Source organism: Artemia franciscana, chromosome 5 (assembly GCF_032884065.1).
Source record: "Artemia franciscana chromosome 5, ASM3288406v1, whole genome shotgun sequence".
Classification (NCBI taxonomy): domain Eukaryota; kingdom Metazoa; phylum Arthropoda; class Branchiopoda; order Anostraca; family Artemiidae; genus Artemia; species Artemia franciscana.
The window spans coordinates 58504740-58522018 of NC_088867.1; the positions used below are offsets into that span (position 1 = coordinate 58504740).

Sequence of the window (17279 nt, forward strand, 5' to 3'; positions counted from 1 at the left end):
GTACAGTCTGTTTAAATGTCGTGCGACAGTCTTAAGAAATTTACGTTGTATACTCTCTTGTGAGGATTTACAGCTGATATCGATGTCTTCAAAATCGATATGTCCTAGACTTATTATGCCAATAGGTAAACTTATTTAAAATATTTGCAATTAATGACCAATGAAAGCCAAGACAATTTTTTTCGCTTTTTAGTACAGGATTTTGCAGTTTGTCCAATTGCCATACAAATTAGATATGATATTTTCTTGTAACAGAAATTTCGCCTGACGTCAAATAGGAGATTTGCTGCAAATACCGTCTAGTCACTTGTTTTATTTATTTGTCTGCTAATAAACTGAAACTTTAAATCAACACAGTTAAAAATGTTCGAGATTCTCTTCTTCAATGCCAGACTCCTCTAGGATCATCCCTATATGTAAGCCTTCCTTGTGCCGAGGGCTAAAGTCCAGGCGAAGCCTGGGCTTCTGGTATTATTATATTAAAAATAATAAAAGCACAGTCTAAATTGGAAGATTAGAAAGTCGTCATGGAGATGGAAAGATCTTTTACCAGTCCGCATGGCATTATCAGTTCTTCGAAAAAAATAATAAACAAAAATGTATGTAAATTTTAATAGGGCGGTATTGGCTATTTTTCCTTGAAACTAGGGAAGTAATCATTTTGGTCATAGATAAATGATAAAAAAAATATTGCCGACAGGCAAAGACGCAAGGGGGCTTTCGTGCACTCCCTTAAGTTTTTTTCCATTTCCCCTGTCTTTTCCTGTCTTGCATGTAGCTAGCTAATTTTCTCTGGCTTTTTTTAAGCTGCCCTCTCCCTACAACAAAAACACGCATTATACAATTGTAGTAAAAATTAGTTTTCTGATAATTTATTTAAATGTTTGCTGTTATTTATCTCTGTTTATCTGATAAGGTCCAATAGATCACGTATTTTCTTTTGTTTGGAATTTTCACTTATTGGTGAGTAGGCCTACTTCTGCCGCCTGTCGGTATCTGTTGGTACTGTCTGTCCTTGGTGCTGGACAATCTGGTCAGACTATGCACTAGTTTTACCGTATTTATGTACTTGGCCTTATTAAATTAAACAATTTTTCTTTTTTCTTCTTCCTAAGCAAAATTTTTGGTTATTTTAACGATTGGATTTTTTTTCTTCTTTGCTCCTCTTTTACTTTTCTTTTTGTGAAAATTTGACAATTACTTTCTAATTAAGTAAATAAAATGACTAGCGTCAATTACTTGGGTTTCCAGCAACACCCTGTTAAAGGATGCAGTTATCATTTTTTTTCTAATTCTGCCTTTTAAAAGTATAAATCAGGAAACAAAAAAAACTAAATCGACCAGAAAATCTTATAATAAACAAATATTTTTTAAACACGGCAAAAACTTAACTAAATGTTTCTGAGGCAATTTGTATGTCAAGTGCTTAGTTTATGAGATTCAGAAATAAGATTAATTGCTGTATTGACACATAAAACATTTTTAGTCTTTAATGTAAAATTCTTTTTTTATATTTTCGTTTGTGTTGTGGTGGGGATGGTTATTGGACATAGGGCCGAAAGATTCATTTGAAGTTATAATTCCCCTGCTTGGAAAAAAAGCAGAAACCAAATTTCCCCATTGTTTCTAAGCGTTGGTTGGTTGGTAAGTCATTGTTGGTGTATTCTCCAATATCTTACTGGAAAAAACCGAATAGTTTTCGATGTTCGCTTAATGCGCTTAAAGGACAGATAAAGTCTAAACTAAGTTAATAATGGTAGATGGTAATAAGCTTACCGAAGCTATGCATGTCAGGCCTTGAATTTCTTCAAGCGATAATTTCGACAGGACCTGTGTCTGTCATCACGTTTTATTTTTCTGTTAAGAGATTTGAATCTGAATCTGATGATGACAGGTACAGGTCCCGTCGAAATTATGGTTTGAAGAAGATCAAGACCTCACATCCACAGCTTAGGTAAGCTTATTACCATCTACAATTACTATATATAAGAGTCAGGTTGGCCTCAGAGAATATATTAGAAAGTCCTTCAATAATCTTGGAATAGTGTTATTTAACTACCATTATTTTGTATAAGAGTCAGGTTGGCCTCAGAGAATATATTAGAAAGTCCTTCAGTAACCTTCGAATAGTGTTATTTAACTACCATTAGTATGTATAAGAGTCAGGTTGGCCTCAGAGAATATATTAGAAAGTCCTTCAATAACCTTGGAATAGTGTTATTTAACTACCATTATTATGTATAAGAGTCAGGTTGGCCTCAGAGAATATATTAGAAAGTCCTTCAATAACCTTGGAATAGTGTTATTTAACTACCGTTATTATGTATAAGAGTCAGGTTGGCCTCAGAGAATATATTAAACTAAGTTTTAGAATATACCTATTCAATGTAGCTTCTTATTTTGCGAATAATGGGGAATGACATTTTTTATACGAGTGCTTAACTTATATCCTAAAGTATATCCTCGTGACTGGTGATTTTGTTTGAAGGGGGGAGGGATGTTACAAAAAACTTCAAGAATCGCAGTAAAAAAAAATTGTATGCAGTTTTGTTACGTTTTACGAGTAGGACAGAAATTTCAAGGGGGGAGGAAGGGCAAAATTGAGGGGGGTGGGCGGTCCTTAATTTTTCATATATGCATATATATATACCTCTCTTAGATAGGCTACTTCTGTAGAAAAGTAGATTCTTAAAAACAAATATTTTACTATATTTGGTAATATCTTCCGAACTGACAATAATGTTGTTATTTCATTATGGAATGAATGTTTAGTTTAGTCTATGACTAGTCTCTAGGGTTTAGTCTACTGCGGAATTTTTTATTTTATTTTTTTGTCTTTTCAAAATCTGCCAAATTTGTCAGGAAAATTTCTTTATAAAATCTGATCATGTTGTGAATTATTCTTTTTTGTATTTTGTATTTATGCCTAAACTTTAGAGTATATATTTATGGAAGTAAATAGTTAAAATTCAACCAAGTCATTTGAGACACTATAACCTCAAAAAAAGAAAAAAAATTGTGCTTTTAATTGCGCCAAATGATGGCCCTTTAAGTGAATCTTTCTAGGTTACTAGCTGCCGCTGCAACCCGGATATCTTTACTAGGTTGTAGCTTTCATTGTAACCATGATGGTCTTTTGAGATTGACGAATTAGAAAAATTAAGAGAACCAGGTGGATTTTCAACTAGCTAAAAAAAGGCGAAAAGACTAAAACAGATATTTCGACGAGTGCTCAAACACAGAGAAAAATTTATTGTTTTTAATCAAATGACATATATTAACAGTGTGGTCTTAGAACATATTTGGTTATGTGATATTAATGCGGTTTTTCTTTATGATTTTTTTTTGTGAGCAGAATGCAGCTTATATATTTTGTGTTGATTTTTTAATTTTCTTGTACATTATCACCAAATTTTAGGCTGTATGCAAAATTTACAGCCTGTTGAAGGGTGTGAGGAACGTTTGACTCCTCATCAAATAGCAGTGAAACGCTGGTAAAAATTAGAAATCCCAAATTTTTTTTAAGAAGGGACTAAAAAGAAAGAATAATTTTTATATGATTCTAAAATTATACGAAGCTTGCTCGTGAATTTTTTTTTCTAGCGAAGTTTTTATTTGTTCGCCTACACCTATTTCGCACCCATAGCAGAAATCCACCTTACATACCACACTTGTTCTCACTTGTTCCAGTGTACTGCGCTTGTTCTAGCATTTTTTTTTTAAATTTGAAGCACTTCTAGTGTGTGCTTTGCGTAATATTACCTCTAGTTCTTCCAGCGATGCAGTCTTTTTTGGCCTTTGTTCTTCTGTTTGTTACCATTGGCATGACTGAGCTTCTGTTCTGATGTCATATCCATGTACTTGTGTTTTGTCATGAGTTATGATGAAAACAATACCCTTTCGAGCATATCCGGATCGTTGTTTACGTTAATCATCATATCCTGAAATAGACTTGTCTATCAGTCTATCAACATAGACTTGTGAAATTCAAGAGTCAGCATTTCAAATACGCTGGTGCACGTAATTTTATGTTTTGTGCACCAAGATTTAGCACAGCTTCTTGAATACATTTCTTTTTTTTAGCAAATTTTTTTCTGAAAGTAACCAAGTCAGGCCAAGAGTCTTATTTAATTATCCTCTAAGTTACTAATTAATATATAATTTTTAAATAAAGCCAAAAATTTATTTATTTAAATTCATATTTTATACGATTGTTGATGTCATTTAGTTTTATCTATTTTAAGACGTAGAAATCGTGGACCTCGTCGAGAGCGAAACTGAGGATGTAGTCAGTGACGGCGCTTCGATTGTCCCAGGAAGGAGTTCTCTACCCGTAATGACGGTGAATTCAAATTCTTCTTCATCTTCAGAGTTCAGCCTCTCGGCTGAGCCCTTACCTGACCTCGACTTGTCTCTTGTAAGTTTATTTATTTCAGTTTTTATGCAGATGTTATGTTGCGCTTCTTTTCTGCCTCTATATGCAAATTTTTACCTCAATACGTTATATTGCACTGTACGTTTTATACAGGTTCAGGCGGGGGGGGGGACCTGAAGAAAAGACCAGTTTATTCTTTCTCGCTAACAGAAATATGAAAAAGAAGCGGAGCAAATAGTTGGAAAAGAAAGAAACAGAAGAACTCACAAGGAAAATTATGTATAACAAACAGTTACTACAATTCTCAATTGTGACAGTGTGACAATGTCAGTGTCATAACAAATAGCTGTCACAACAAATAGTTATGACAATATGACAAATAGTTGTCACAACAAATAGTTATGACAATATGACAAACAGTTGTCACAACAAATAGAAAATGAAACAAATAAAAGAAATTGTCCAGATTTCTTTCGAAAACATTCTACTCTTGGGCAATCACAGCAGATAGCCGTCAGAAACTCAACATCTTTCTAAAACGAGACTTCTAGAAATATAACGGGCAACCTAGCGGGATTTTAAGAATATTTACAAACAGCTAACAGGTGTCCGCGACAGGATAAGTCTAGCGCTAACCAGGTGTCTAGCCCTTGGGATAAGGGGAATGGGGTCTACCGTTTCCTAGCACAACGGATTTAATGATGAATAATCCCATCGGTTCCCATCGAATGTGCTATCATGTTATCTGCATTATTTGATATTTTTTTTTCAGATCACTGAAATTGGCAATCGGTATGCCCGATTTTAGACATCTTTAAAATTCTTAGTTATCGAAATTAGCAAATTGTTGCCCGACTTTCGATTCACAGAAGGTCATCCTGGGTACCGAAGTGCCAACTTTGGTTATACCGTTTCGTTCGTTAGATATGGAACAAAACTTGATTTTCATCTTTTTTATGTTGGTATGCTCGTTTTATGGGAGCTAAAAAGTCTTCTATGTAAATTTTCAAATGTTGACTTAAATCAAGTAATATGCATTCACTTTTGAATAATAATACAACATAAGTAAATTAGGAAAAAAAGTGATAAAATTTTGTCTTTTAGACTAATGAAAGGAGAGTGGGGGCAGTCATTCTAAAAAAAAATATGATTTTCTTATATTTGATTTTAACTTCATGTTGCATGTCATGGAAAAATAACAATTGCATGTAAATGAGGAAACATTTAAAGAAACTAGAAAATGTTTGGGCTTAGGCCGCGCTTCATCATTTTCAGTCTGAGATAAAGGGGTTTGAAACAAGGAGAAAAACCTTGAAACAATAATCAACTGAATCCAAAACAACCTTAAAAACCTGCCCTAATAAATCTGGCTTGCAGCGGTAGCTAGCAACCTAGTAAGAGACGATTGTGTCCCATAGTAAAAAACAAAATAGGCCATAACTCCCAAACCTAGAGTCAGATCAAAAAGAAGTACACTATTGGAACTACCTTGTCCAATACTTCTATATAGGAAATTAACTGTCCCTTGGCTTGAATAACCAAGAAAATTTATTGGCTTGAAAAACAAGAAAAGTGGCTGCATGCACAACATTCTGAGTCGACGGCATTTTTTTTCGTTTTTTTATCGCAGCTAGCGGGGCACTGGAAAACCATAGAGAGCTATTTAATAGCTCATTTTATGGAAAATTGCTGCATATAGTGCCTTTTGAACTAAAACGAAATAGTTTTTCAAATGTAATCAATTGTTTACAAAAAACTGAATTTTTCTATAGCGCCGTAGCAGCAAATATTATTAACATCATATTGCATAGGAAGATCAAAATAGTGTTTTTAACGTTATAAAAAGCATGTAGATATAGTTATATAAAATTCAGTAATTCTTTTTGGGACTTGACAAAAAAATGATTTGTGAATTAAAACAATAGTAATACCTGAAAAATTTAAATAATCTCTCAGTTCAAAGTTATAATTGTCTCCTGGAACCAAACTTTTTTTGACTTAGCTCCTAAGGCGCGTATCTTTATAACCGTTGTCTTATATTTCCATTGTAAAAAAAATCTTTTTTTTATTTTAGTTTTTAGTTTTATATTAGAGAACAAACAATAGCCTGTAGTAATTGAAGTACAAAGCACACCATTACACTAATATGAAGGATGGGTCTAGGTAATTAAGATGGGAATTATGCAAGTTTAATCGGTGTCAAGGCTGTAGAGATGGCTGAAACCTGGTAAAGAATAAACCATGGGATATTTTGGATTTAGTTAGCTGCCTGATTCTTTGAAGTTCGTCTCTTACTATTCCAAATAAGAAAATGCCATAGGCTTTTCTTGCTTAAATACATAAAGGATCAATATAATTCGTCTTAAATGCTGTTAGTCAAGTAGTTTTTAATAGATTATAACAAAGAACAAATACTTGCTCATAGTAACTGGAATATTAATTAATAGTAGTAGTTTTACCTGTAGTGACATTATCATCATCAGTAAGTTTTCTAGGTTATGGTGCAATATTTGACTTTGCAATATTTGAGTCCGGTTACAGTAAGGAACGAATAGAAAGAGCCCATGGTAAGATAAAAGAGCCTCCTTCGCCCTATCTATAGTGCTATAGTAAAATGCGAAGGCACTCAGGTTCAACTCAGTAAAACCTGATAGTAAAATATTACCGATTTAACAAAAGCTATTGTAAATTTGGCCTTAAGAAACTTCCCCTTTATCCTTGTTAAATGAAATCCCCCAGGATTGTATTTTTTTTTCTATTTTGAAAGGCTTCTCAGAAGACCCTTGGGAGCCATCTTTGAGAACTGGCTGAGAATATTTCTTTCTTTATGGGTTTGTGTTGTATTTTTTGTGATCCAGCTAGTGTGGTCTTGGAAATTTGTAGAGCCACAGCAAGTTTGTGTCCTCTTCTGTACTAATAACAAACATAATATTGTACTGTATATAAGATTGAATTGAGCAAACAAATCTTCTGCTTTCGTTTTTAAGTAAAGGTTTGTTGTAATTTAAATTGACAAAAGCAGGCAAAAGTGCTAAGCTCTGATATCATCTACGTGAAACAGAAGAAATCGCTATTTATTAATATTATTTTAAATTTGTTTGTCTTTACAACTTTCTATCGTTCTCAAATTAGGTGGTTAGTCCGTCCTCTAGAAAAACTGATAGCCAAAGGATTAAAAAACAATTTCAGCAAGTATTGTAAAAGCAGCTGACATTATTTTTTTAACATTATTTTTCAACATATCCAGGGTTTTACTCGATGGTTTGTTGTGAACTATTTGTTCTGATCTGTTCAACTTGGAATTATTGGACAGAGAGGCCTAAGTAACCGAAATCAAAGGGTGTTCCTGGTGGCATCCATTGGGAGGGGGGGATGGAGTTGGAACCCGAAATTTTTGCCCCGCCCACTTAGAATTTGAAAAATACCTTTTGGGGGGGGGGTAATTTCATTGCAAAATGCCTTTTTTTTATTTTCATCTTATATATTGAAAATAATTGCCCCCCCCAGGATATCGAAAAATACCCTGGGTGTATCTTGTAGTTCCTTTAAAAAATAGAAAGTGGGAGAGGTTTCAAGTGGGCCTATTTCCACACAAGAAAGTTGGGAGATCCAGGTTTGTAATGTTATGAGGCTCCTATGGCTATGATGGACAAAAGGTTAAGATGGACAGGTTGTCCATTACGGATGAAAGATCATTGGCGGCCAAAAATCGGCCATCCAGCTGGGGCCAACGAAAACTAAAAAAGTCTTCAAATGGGATGAGAGGGGACCATGAGGAAGGATCTAAAAAAAGTTTAATTGGACGGGGTAAAGGGAATGTGACTCTTCCTTAATACCATAAAATTACAACACTAGCCTGCAGGGTTGCGCATTTTATGGGTTAGAGAGCCAGCAGAGAGCCAAGCTCGATGTTGCCACTTAATATACAAGTAACTGAAAAAAGGATAAGGATATGTAATTCCTCCCTCTATACATGAGACTAGTTCAGAGGGCACCAATGGGAAGTTTTTGGTCTACTCAGAGCAGTTTTTGTAATCTGTACCCCTTGAAAAATTCTTCCCAGAGGAGGTACATTGTAGAAAACGAACCTTGTTTGATAATTCGGATGCGAAGCACCCGAAAGCTCAAGAAAACCGAAAGTTTCGGGAGGACAACCACCTCCCTTGTTCAGCGCAATAAAGGAAGGAAAATTATCGGAAAAAAAAAACTAATAAAAACAAACAACGTTGAGAGCAAACAGAAAAAAAAAACACAAAGAAGAACACATCCAAAGTGGAGAACCGACACAAATAACAAACAAATAAAATCCAATATTAGCAGAATTTAAAAGCAAAAAAAGCTTAATTCCAAGAGCGAACCAAAAAAGCCCATTCTCGATCTTAATTTTTTTAATTTTGATTTTGTTACGGAAGGTATTGGGTTTACGAAAATATTTTTAAAATCCAAGAATAATATTGTTGCCACAAAGTGGACTGAAGTCACTTTCTCTTAATCTGAATGAGTGAGTCTTATATACTGTGCTGCGATATAGTAAGCTTCTAGCCTTCTTACATTACTCTTCTCTTAAAAAAGTAAACAAAATATAGAGCGTAAACGCAATTTTTGTCATATACAGTAGCAGGAGCGTATCCAGAAATTTTGTTTAAAAAAAAAGAATTAAAACTACATCAAAAAATTTGTTCATATGTCTTTTGTTACGTTTTTACGAGTAGGACAATTTTTTTAGGGGGAGAGAAGGCTCAAACTCAGTAAGCCTTCCCTTCAGATTACGGCCTTGCACGATAGTCTTATATACGGATAACAGTGTTCTTTGTTTTATTTATTTATTGATAACTTATGATAATATGTTCTTTCAGAATGTCTCTTGTTCCTATGATGAACCTGAGCAGAATACAATTCGTCCCAGCCCCCGTCCATTATGTAAATATTCTGCAGAGGAAAGGAAGAAGAGGCTGGAGGATTATTGAAAAATTCCCTCTGTAATTTCGGTGCCAGTGAAAGAACAATTGTATTAATTTTGTTTCTGGAGTATTTCAGAAATCTGGCGTTTAACTGGTCAATGGAAAAAGGATAATATTCCACAGAACTGTTCTTTTAGAAAGTCTCAATTCAGGTAACCTGAAGAAGAAATATTATATTGTAAATTTCTCCCAAGGTCCGGTTAAAGAAATTTAAGGAGATTAAATCTAAAAGAATATGATAAATCTATAATAAGGGATAAAACATAATGAATAAAATATAAAATAAAACACACACAAAAAAAATTAAATGTCAGGAAAAAGATAAATATAAAGAGATCCGCTAAATTAATTCCTACGGAACATCTATGGCTGCTTTTTTAGCCACAAATGGTCCAGGACGAGATCTTTATATTATACATAAGAATTTTTCCCCAATATCCTCTCGAAACTACCAGCTTAGATTATTATTAGTCATTTTAAGCGGATATTTTGAATTTGTCAAACATGAAACTCTTAAACTTTTTTTTTCTTTACAAAACAGTTCGCATCACCGACAATTATTGAATAATTTTAAATATATATGCATATATCTACTGTGTGTATAAAGCATATTTTAAAAATATAAATAACTTAATTTAGAAAATAGTAAATAAATCAAAATAAATGTATGTGTGTATACTACGGATTTATTTGTATAATTACAAATAAATGTCTACAATAAAAAAAAACGAATATGCACATTGAAAATAGTTTAAAAGATATATAGCTAAAAAGCAACATTAACTCCAATAAAAACAAATCAATAACAAATTAAGTATTAATAAAATCATTTCGAAAAATTATTTCGATAAAATCATTTGCTCATATTAGAAAAAAAGTTTCAGTAGATGCAATGAATTTTTAAGTTTGAGCATTTGTATTCTTTACTATTAATTTTAATTAAGTTTAATACCCTGTATTATTAAACGATGCTGAAACGATGAATAATTAACATGTTGTAAATTTCTAACTTCTCAGGATAAAATAAATTAATGGATCTGCCGGTTAAATTAATTCCTACGAAACATCTATTATTGCCGTATGTACCACAAATGTTACAGGAAGACTTCTTTATACAGGGTGGGCGTCGTCAAACATAAATAGTTTTAGATATATAAAGTTTAAAAATATGAATAAAGAGGAATTTAAATATATATATATATATATATATATATATATATATATATATATATATATATATATATATATATATATATATATATATATATATATATATATATATATATATATATATATATATATATATATATATATATATATAAATATATATACATTTATCTACATAAGCAAAAATAGATATTTACAATAAAAATTTAACATTGATATATAAAATACTTTAAAAGATATATATTTAATAAAACAACTTTAACCACATAAAACCAAATCAACAACAAATTAAAGTATACACACAATCATTTCGAAGTTATACGTTCATATTAGAAAAAAAAGTTTTAGTTGATGCAATGAATATCTAAGTTTGAGCTTTTTTATTATTTATATTGTTCATTATTAGTTTTAAATATTTGACTACAATCTATTAATAAGTCCTGGCTGAGGGGTTGGCGCGCTGGCGTGGGAATTCTTTGTCCAAGGGGCACAGGTTCAATCCCAGTTGTGACCAGTTATTTAGTTTGGGACGGGGGTCAGTGGCGTGACTCTGTAAGCTCAGCCAGAGTCGACCCAGCTCTAAATGGGTACCTGGAGAAATCTGGGGAAGGTAATCAGGAAGGGTGTGTGAAAGCATAGGATGGTTGGCCCCAATCCCCCATTGCTCTTCCTGGCTGAAGGGCCATGAAACAGAGATCAGCACCGCCGGTTTGAACCTTAAGGGTCTAGTGCCGTCTTACTTGCTTACTATTTTGCTATTGCCACTATCATTATTGGCCAAAAAGAAATGAGACAAGATTCCTGTCTTAAGTATTTAATTATTTTTATTACAGTTGAATAAAAGTTAACTCTTTAAAAAGGCTTTGCCGACTGAGATTTCGACGACTGTGGAAGTGTTGTCCTTTTTCTTGAGATATTAAAGCTATTCGCCTTATTCAGGATATTACTAAAAAATAAAGGATTCTTATTATCCCTATTTAGCAGGGTGTTTAAGAAGTGTATTTATACGCATTTTTAGATACGCACTTGTTTTTTTTAAAATAATCTTCACATGATTTTAATTGACGAAAGTTGAAAATAATATAGCGGAAATTATTAGTTATACCCGTCATCTAGAATCTCAGCTTCTGTGTCTTTTGATATCCCAGTTAAGACCTTTTTTTTTCCCCATGACCTTAGGTAGTTACCTTGATGTAAGCAGAGGGGTAAATGTTATATACAGAATCTCAAGGGGCTCTCCTAGCCTCTCAGCCCAAGTAGTAGCTTTATACGAAAACGCTGTGATTTGATAAACACTGCAGCCGAACGTCCCCTTTGGCTCACAAATGCAGTTGAACTCCTTTCCTCGTATGTAGCCAATTAATTGAGAAACAGAAAAATCAAGTTTACATTTACGGGTTGGTCAGTTGGAATTTTATCCATGATTTTGGTTTGAGAATGTGTTGGGAGTTAGCTTACGAGGGATTAAACCATCTGAGAAAAGGGCGCAACTACGAACAAGGTCTTTTAGCCATTTGTCGCATGTTTACCACCACCACGTCACATAGTACTCCCAACTTCGGCGAGATTACCAGACAATTTGGCACGTGCGTTACGTGGAACTCATTGGCCCGTTTGCGAAAGTTTGTTGTTATTTTTAGCCAGTTCATGGCCAAGGAACCTAAGCATAGGCCAAAGGAGTCTTGAAAGACGACAAAACCTGAAACTCTGTTAAGTTTGCTCTCAATTAATATTGACTTTTTTGTGGTGGGCTACTTTCTCAGCACCATCTTACTTAATGATTTAAAAGGGATTCCCCATCCACCACCACGACACTTAGTACTCCCGACCGAGGGCATATTGTTTGGGAATTAACGCCTGCACTACGCGGATCACAATTGGTCCGTATGCAAAAGTTAGTTTTCATTTTTAGGCATTGCACGGCCAAAAAACCTAAGCGTAGGCGAAGGGAATCCTGATAAAAAGACACATCTTGAACCTATTAAGTATGCTCTCAGTTAATATTAACCTCTTTGTTTCGGGCTACTTTCTCAACACCATCTTAAGTCTGCGCTATAGCCACGCCTGTCGATAAAGAGCCAATCTTTATGAACTACTCATGCTCTCTGTTGATGATAATGTCAAACTCCCGCTACTGGACTGTATGATTTTAATGGCTATTATTTAGTTTGAAAAGTAGATGGCAGGGGATGTGAGGACATTTGAGTTGAACTGTGACCTTAATCAATAATAAGAAAGCATATAACAGTCCAAATTTGTTCACAAGCATTTTTATTTATGTACCTGTATGTACCCTGCGGTGCAATGGTGCACATCTAGGCTGAAAAAAATAATTCGTAAAATTCGTGCGGTTAGAATTAGCTAAAATTTAGCTACATAATAGTTTCATATGAGAATCAGTTTATTTTGTTCTGTTGGTATTATTATTTGACTTTTTTGTCGGCAGTATTAATTTGCACTCTCATTTTCATTATAATACCAATGATACTATAACAGTGTCATGCAAAATGGTAAATGATACTATAATAGCATCATTTTGTTTTGTTGGTACTATCATTTGACTTCTTTTTTGTCAGCAGTATTAATTTGCATTCTCGTTACACTGTACCGTACAACTAGCTTATAGATGTGTAATTACGGATTGTTTTTTATAATTTTGGCGTTCTGTAGACAATTAAAATCATTAAATTACGTTCGAAAGTGTTAATTAAAACATATTGAATTGGCCATTTACCCGTGCGTCTTAATGTGCTCAACAAAATTTTACGTATAATTATCTATTACAATAAATTAAAAACCTTCCTGTTGGAAACCTTTCTCAAAAGGTGCCATTGAGCTAAAAAAAAATTTAATTCCATTTTTTTTATTTAAATTACGTTTTTTATGCAATAGGAACAGCATAGGTGTATAGAGAGGGAAAGCTAGAGCATTAGACTTTGATCATTCAGTTCGACAAATAGGAATTTTATTCGGACAGCTATATATGGACTTAAATTCCGCACATTAATAATTAAGAAAAATGAATAATTACTGGATTTTCAATTCAAGTTCAACTTAAATGTAATACAACAGTCTCTTTCTTGAGACAAGTACAACTACATTCCACATCTTAAACTTCTAGAATGGCCGAACTGATTGTCCTTCAGAAACTTACTATTTTCTTAAATCTTTATCAAAAATCCTAAAATCAATAAGTGAAGTTCTCAATATCCTTAAATGACTACTCGCTGACTCTTCTTGGGGACAAAAGTTCTAAAAAGTCAACTATAATTCGAGGGTAGTCAGAATGGTTGTGACTATGGAGGGTAAAATGCCTGAAGTTGACTGTACTTCAGCTGAAGTCCAAGGTTCGAACGCACTCTTTGTTTTTATTAACGGGTATGGATCGGACTTAAGTCATCATCGTCACAATACCCAGGGGTAGTTTTGGGGGATCAGTGGGACTATGTATGTTCATAAACCTACAAGCCTCAAAAGGTTGCAATTCAATCTATGTAATGCAGAAACACTATCGACCCTGAATCGGTGACCTTCATACGGCTTAATCTCTGTAACATTATTCTTTTGTTAGTCTTAAGAAAAATCATTAGATCTTGATTGAGGAGTTATCTGCTCCTTCTTTGTTACATCTAATGTTTGTTTTGTTTTGTGTAACGTGTACCTGATTATAATATGTTCGAAGTTGGTAAACGGAACGCTCCAGTATAAACTATTGTATACAATATCTTTTTCAGTTTCCTAGGGGAAGTTTCCGCTCAGTGAAGTTTTTAATTTAAGACTTTTGTTTGCTTAATTGTAGTGAGAAAAAATTTGTATTTAACTTATTAAAGTACCAAGGACCCCAAAAATAAATTTGGGCATTTGAATTAGTTAATTCGCCGTGAATAACTATACATATTATTAAAAAATTAGGAAAAAAGGAATATGTTTTTTAGTGAAAAAAGGCATTCATATTCAGTTATTGGTACTAGCGAGTGCCGAATTAAAAAAAGAAGTGTGAGTAAAAATCAGTAAAAAGTAATCTAAAAACAGATGGAAGCACCAAACAGCTTTAGAATGTGTAGCTTTTCTTTGAAAATGCAGTTGTCCTGATGTTCTAAATTTTAGGAACGAAAAGGATTGTCAGACATAACTAATTAGTTTTCCTTATTTATTTTCCCAGTCCCACGTTGCTACCGAAGCCTTAAAAACTTCTTAATTTTGAAACAGCCCAAAGAAAAATCTTAGGTAATCACGGTTTTTGGGTAGGAATGGACTTTAACTAGGCCCAAAGGGCTAAAATATTTGTATTGTGATAATCTTGTTACTTCAGGTTTGATTAGTCAGGGCTTGATTGTAGAAAATGTTTGAAGAGGTGCACCTGCTTTATGAATCCTTACGAAAATTATCCTTTCGTATAAAGTTGATTATAAAATTGAGGTTTTCATTTTTTTTACTTCCCACTCCTTCTTATCTTCGTTTACCAATTTTGCTTACATTATTCGACGGGTATTAACTCTTGTCATTTCTACTGAAAGTGCAGTTAAAATCTTTGTATGTTTGTCAAAACAGTTTTTTTTTTATAAATGATTATATGAATAAAATTGTTCTTCTGTTCAAGTTGTGTTTCATATGTAACCAATGTAACCTGTAACTTAGATGAAGAAGGGAAACTTTTTTTTATAATGGTAGTGGGTAGTGCTAACCACAGATGAGAATATTTCTGAGTCTGAAATAATCTTGTTAAAACATACTTTTCTATAAACTAGCTTACCACGTATTCAAAGCCATATCCAGGACTTTCCTTTTTCTTGGGGGGGGGGGATATCGTATGAATGAACAAGAAGGGGTTTGCCTTCCGTTAATGAAAAAGGCATTCATGTTCAGCTATTGATATTGGCGAGTGTCGAATTAAAAAAAAAGTGAAAAAAAATGTGAGTGAAAAATCAGTAAAAGGTAATCTAAAAACAGATAGCGTGGGGTTTTGACGTTATGGCTATACCATCCGAGGTAAAAGTAAATTTAACTTTTTTCTTTGATTTTGTGGATCTATTTGATTATCTCTCCCATATATCATGTCCTGACATTCGGAAGGATGTTGTTTGGACAGGCAAACCCTAAAGGGAAACTTTTTTCATTATATAGCAGTGCTACCCACAGATGAGAATATTTCTGAGTCTGAAATAATCTTATTAAAATATACTTTTCCATAAACTAGCTTACCACGTATTCAAAGCCGCATCCAGGACTATCATTTTTGGGGCAGGAGGATATTATTTGAACGAAGAAGAAGGGGTTTGCCTTCTGTGTTTGGCTGTCTCAAGAAAGGGTTTTGTTTACTTGTATTCTTTAGACAAATTTTCAAGTCACAGCTTTTCAGTTTTTTAGGAGAAATAGATTCCACCTGCATTTTCCAGTCTAATTTACGAGTCAGAGGCATATTTCAGGGAGGTTTCAAGCCGAGTAACCCCTGGATACGGATCTACACGCATTGAAATACAGATGCAGTGCCTTGTCTCATAATAAGCGGATGAAAGAAATTAGGAGGCCTGGATTAAAGCTCTTATTCGGTGTCTTTTTTAGACGAAATTTCTCAGATATGCTATTATAACACTTTTGTCAACGATAGGGAGCTTTAAGCTTCTGCTTTTGAAACCTGCTTTATTATTGGTATGCTTTTCATTTGCTTTTGGTCTCTATAGCTTGAAATGGGTATCATCTCGTTTGGGCAGCCAGGAGCAGAGAAACGCTGCTGATGCACTAGCAATCCCTACAATTATCTCCGAGTCATAATTGCCATCTTCCGTTAAAACACCGTCAAAATACCAAAATTCTTAAATTTCTAAATGCCAACCACGAAATTATTAACTATTGAATATGACTTGTTTTCTGGCATTGATATGCAGGCCAGTGGGGATCGCCTTCTCTACCAGGCGATCTATATTTTTCTGCTTATCTTCTTGCAAAGGCGATAGAAGGGCTACACCATCTATAAAGTCACTGTCGCAGAGCGACCGCTCAGGATGCAGTTCAATTCCTTGCAAAGGTGATAGAAGGGCTATATCATCTTTAAAACCACTGTCACAGAGCGACCGCTCAGTATGCAGTTCAGTTCCTTGCAAAGGTGATAGAAGGGCTACATCATCTTTAAAACCACTGTCACAGAGCGACCGCTCAGGATGCAGTTCAAGTCCTTTATGAGTGTTTGCAATCTTTCAAAGCCATGTAAATGATTATAGCAAAAGGTGTCATGGATAAGACACATCCCTACCAAACAAGATTTTGACAAAAATCAATTAGTCAAACCGTTTTCAGTTTACACTGCGCACAGCTGTTCCTCGTAGATATTTAATCATAAGTAAAATGTCTAAGAGAGTTTCATTATTCAGTAACATTTCTCTCATAGTTCCATGTGGAAAGAGTCGAATTCTTTCAAAAAGCCAAAAGAGTCAAGCAATACCTGCTTCAAGTCGAAGCAGTAGGTCAGAGCACGACCTAATGTCGTCGATTTCCCTGGGCTGTGGGGGGAGGTTCATGTTATACCCAAAGGCATCGTTATTGGGCCTTTCAACTATAGTGGACAAAATGGCTATCTCAAAATTTGGATCGGATGGTTTTGGGAAAAAAGTGGCGGGGGCATGTGACCTAATTTCCGTCTAATTTTTTTGGTTCTTAAAAAGGGCACTCTCATTTTACCATCTAAATTTCCAGATTACAGAAAAAAAAATATACCAGCTTTGTAGACCAATCAGTTATAATTAAGTGCGTTGAAATGATTTCAAAGCTCTAGATTGATG

At 34.0% G+C, this 17279-nt stretch overlaps 1 protein-coding gene across 1 annotated transcript; it reads left to right on the top strand.

The window, feature by feature from the left end:
- Positions 1-4244: 4244 nt before the first annotated feature.
- Positions 4245-15102, top strand: LOC136027646 (uncharacterized; the record flags this gene model as incomplete). Its single annotated transcript, XM_065705072.1, is given in 2 exon segments — positions 4245-4417; positions 9232-15102. Coding segments are annotated over 2 exon segments (284 nt in total), but the record flags the coding sequence as incomplete, so codon positions are not given.
- Between the last annotated feature and the right edge of the window lie 2177 nt (positions 15103-17279).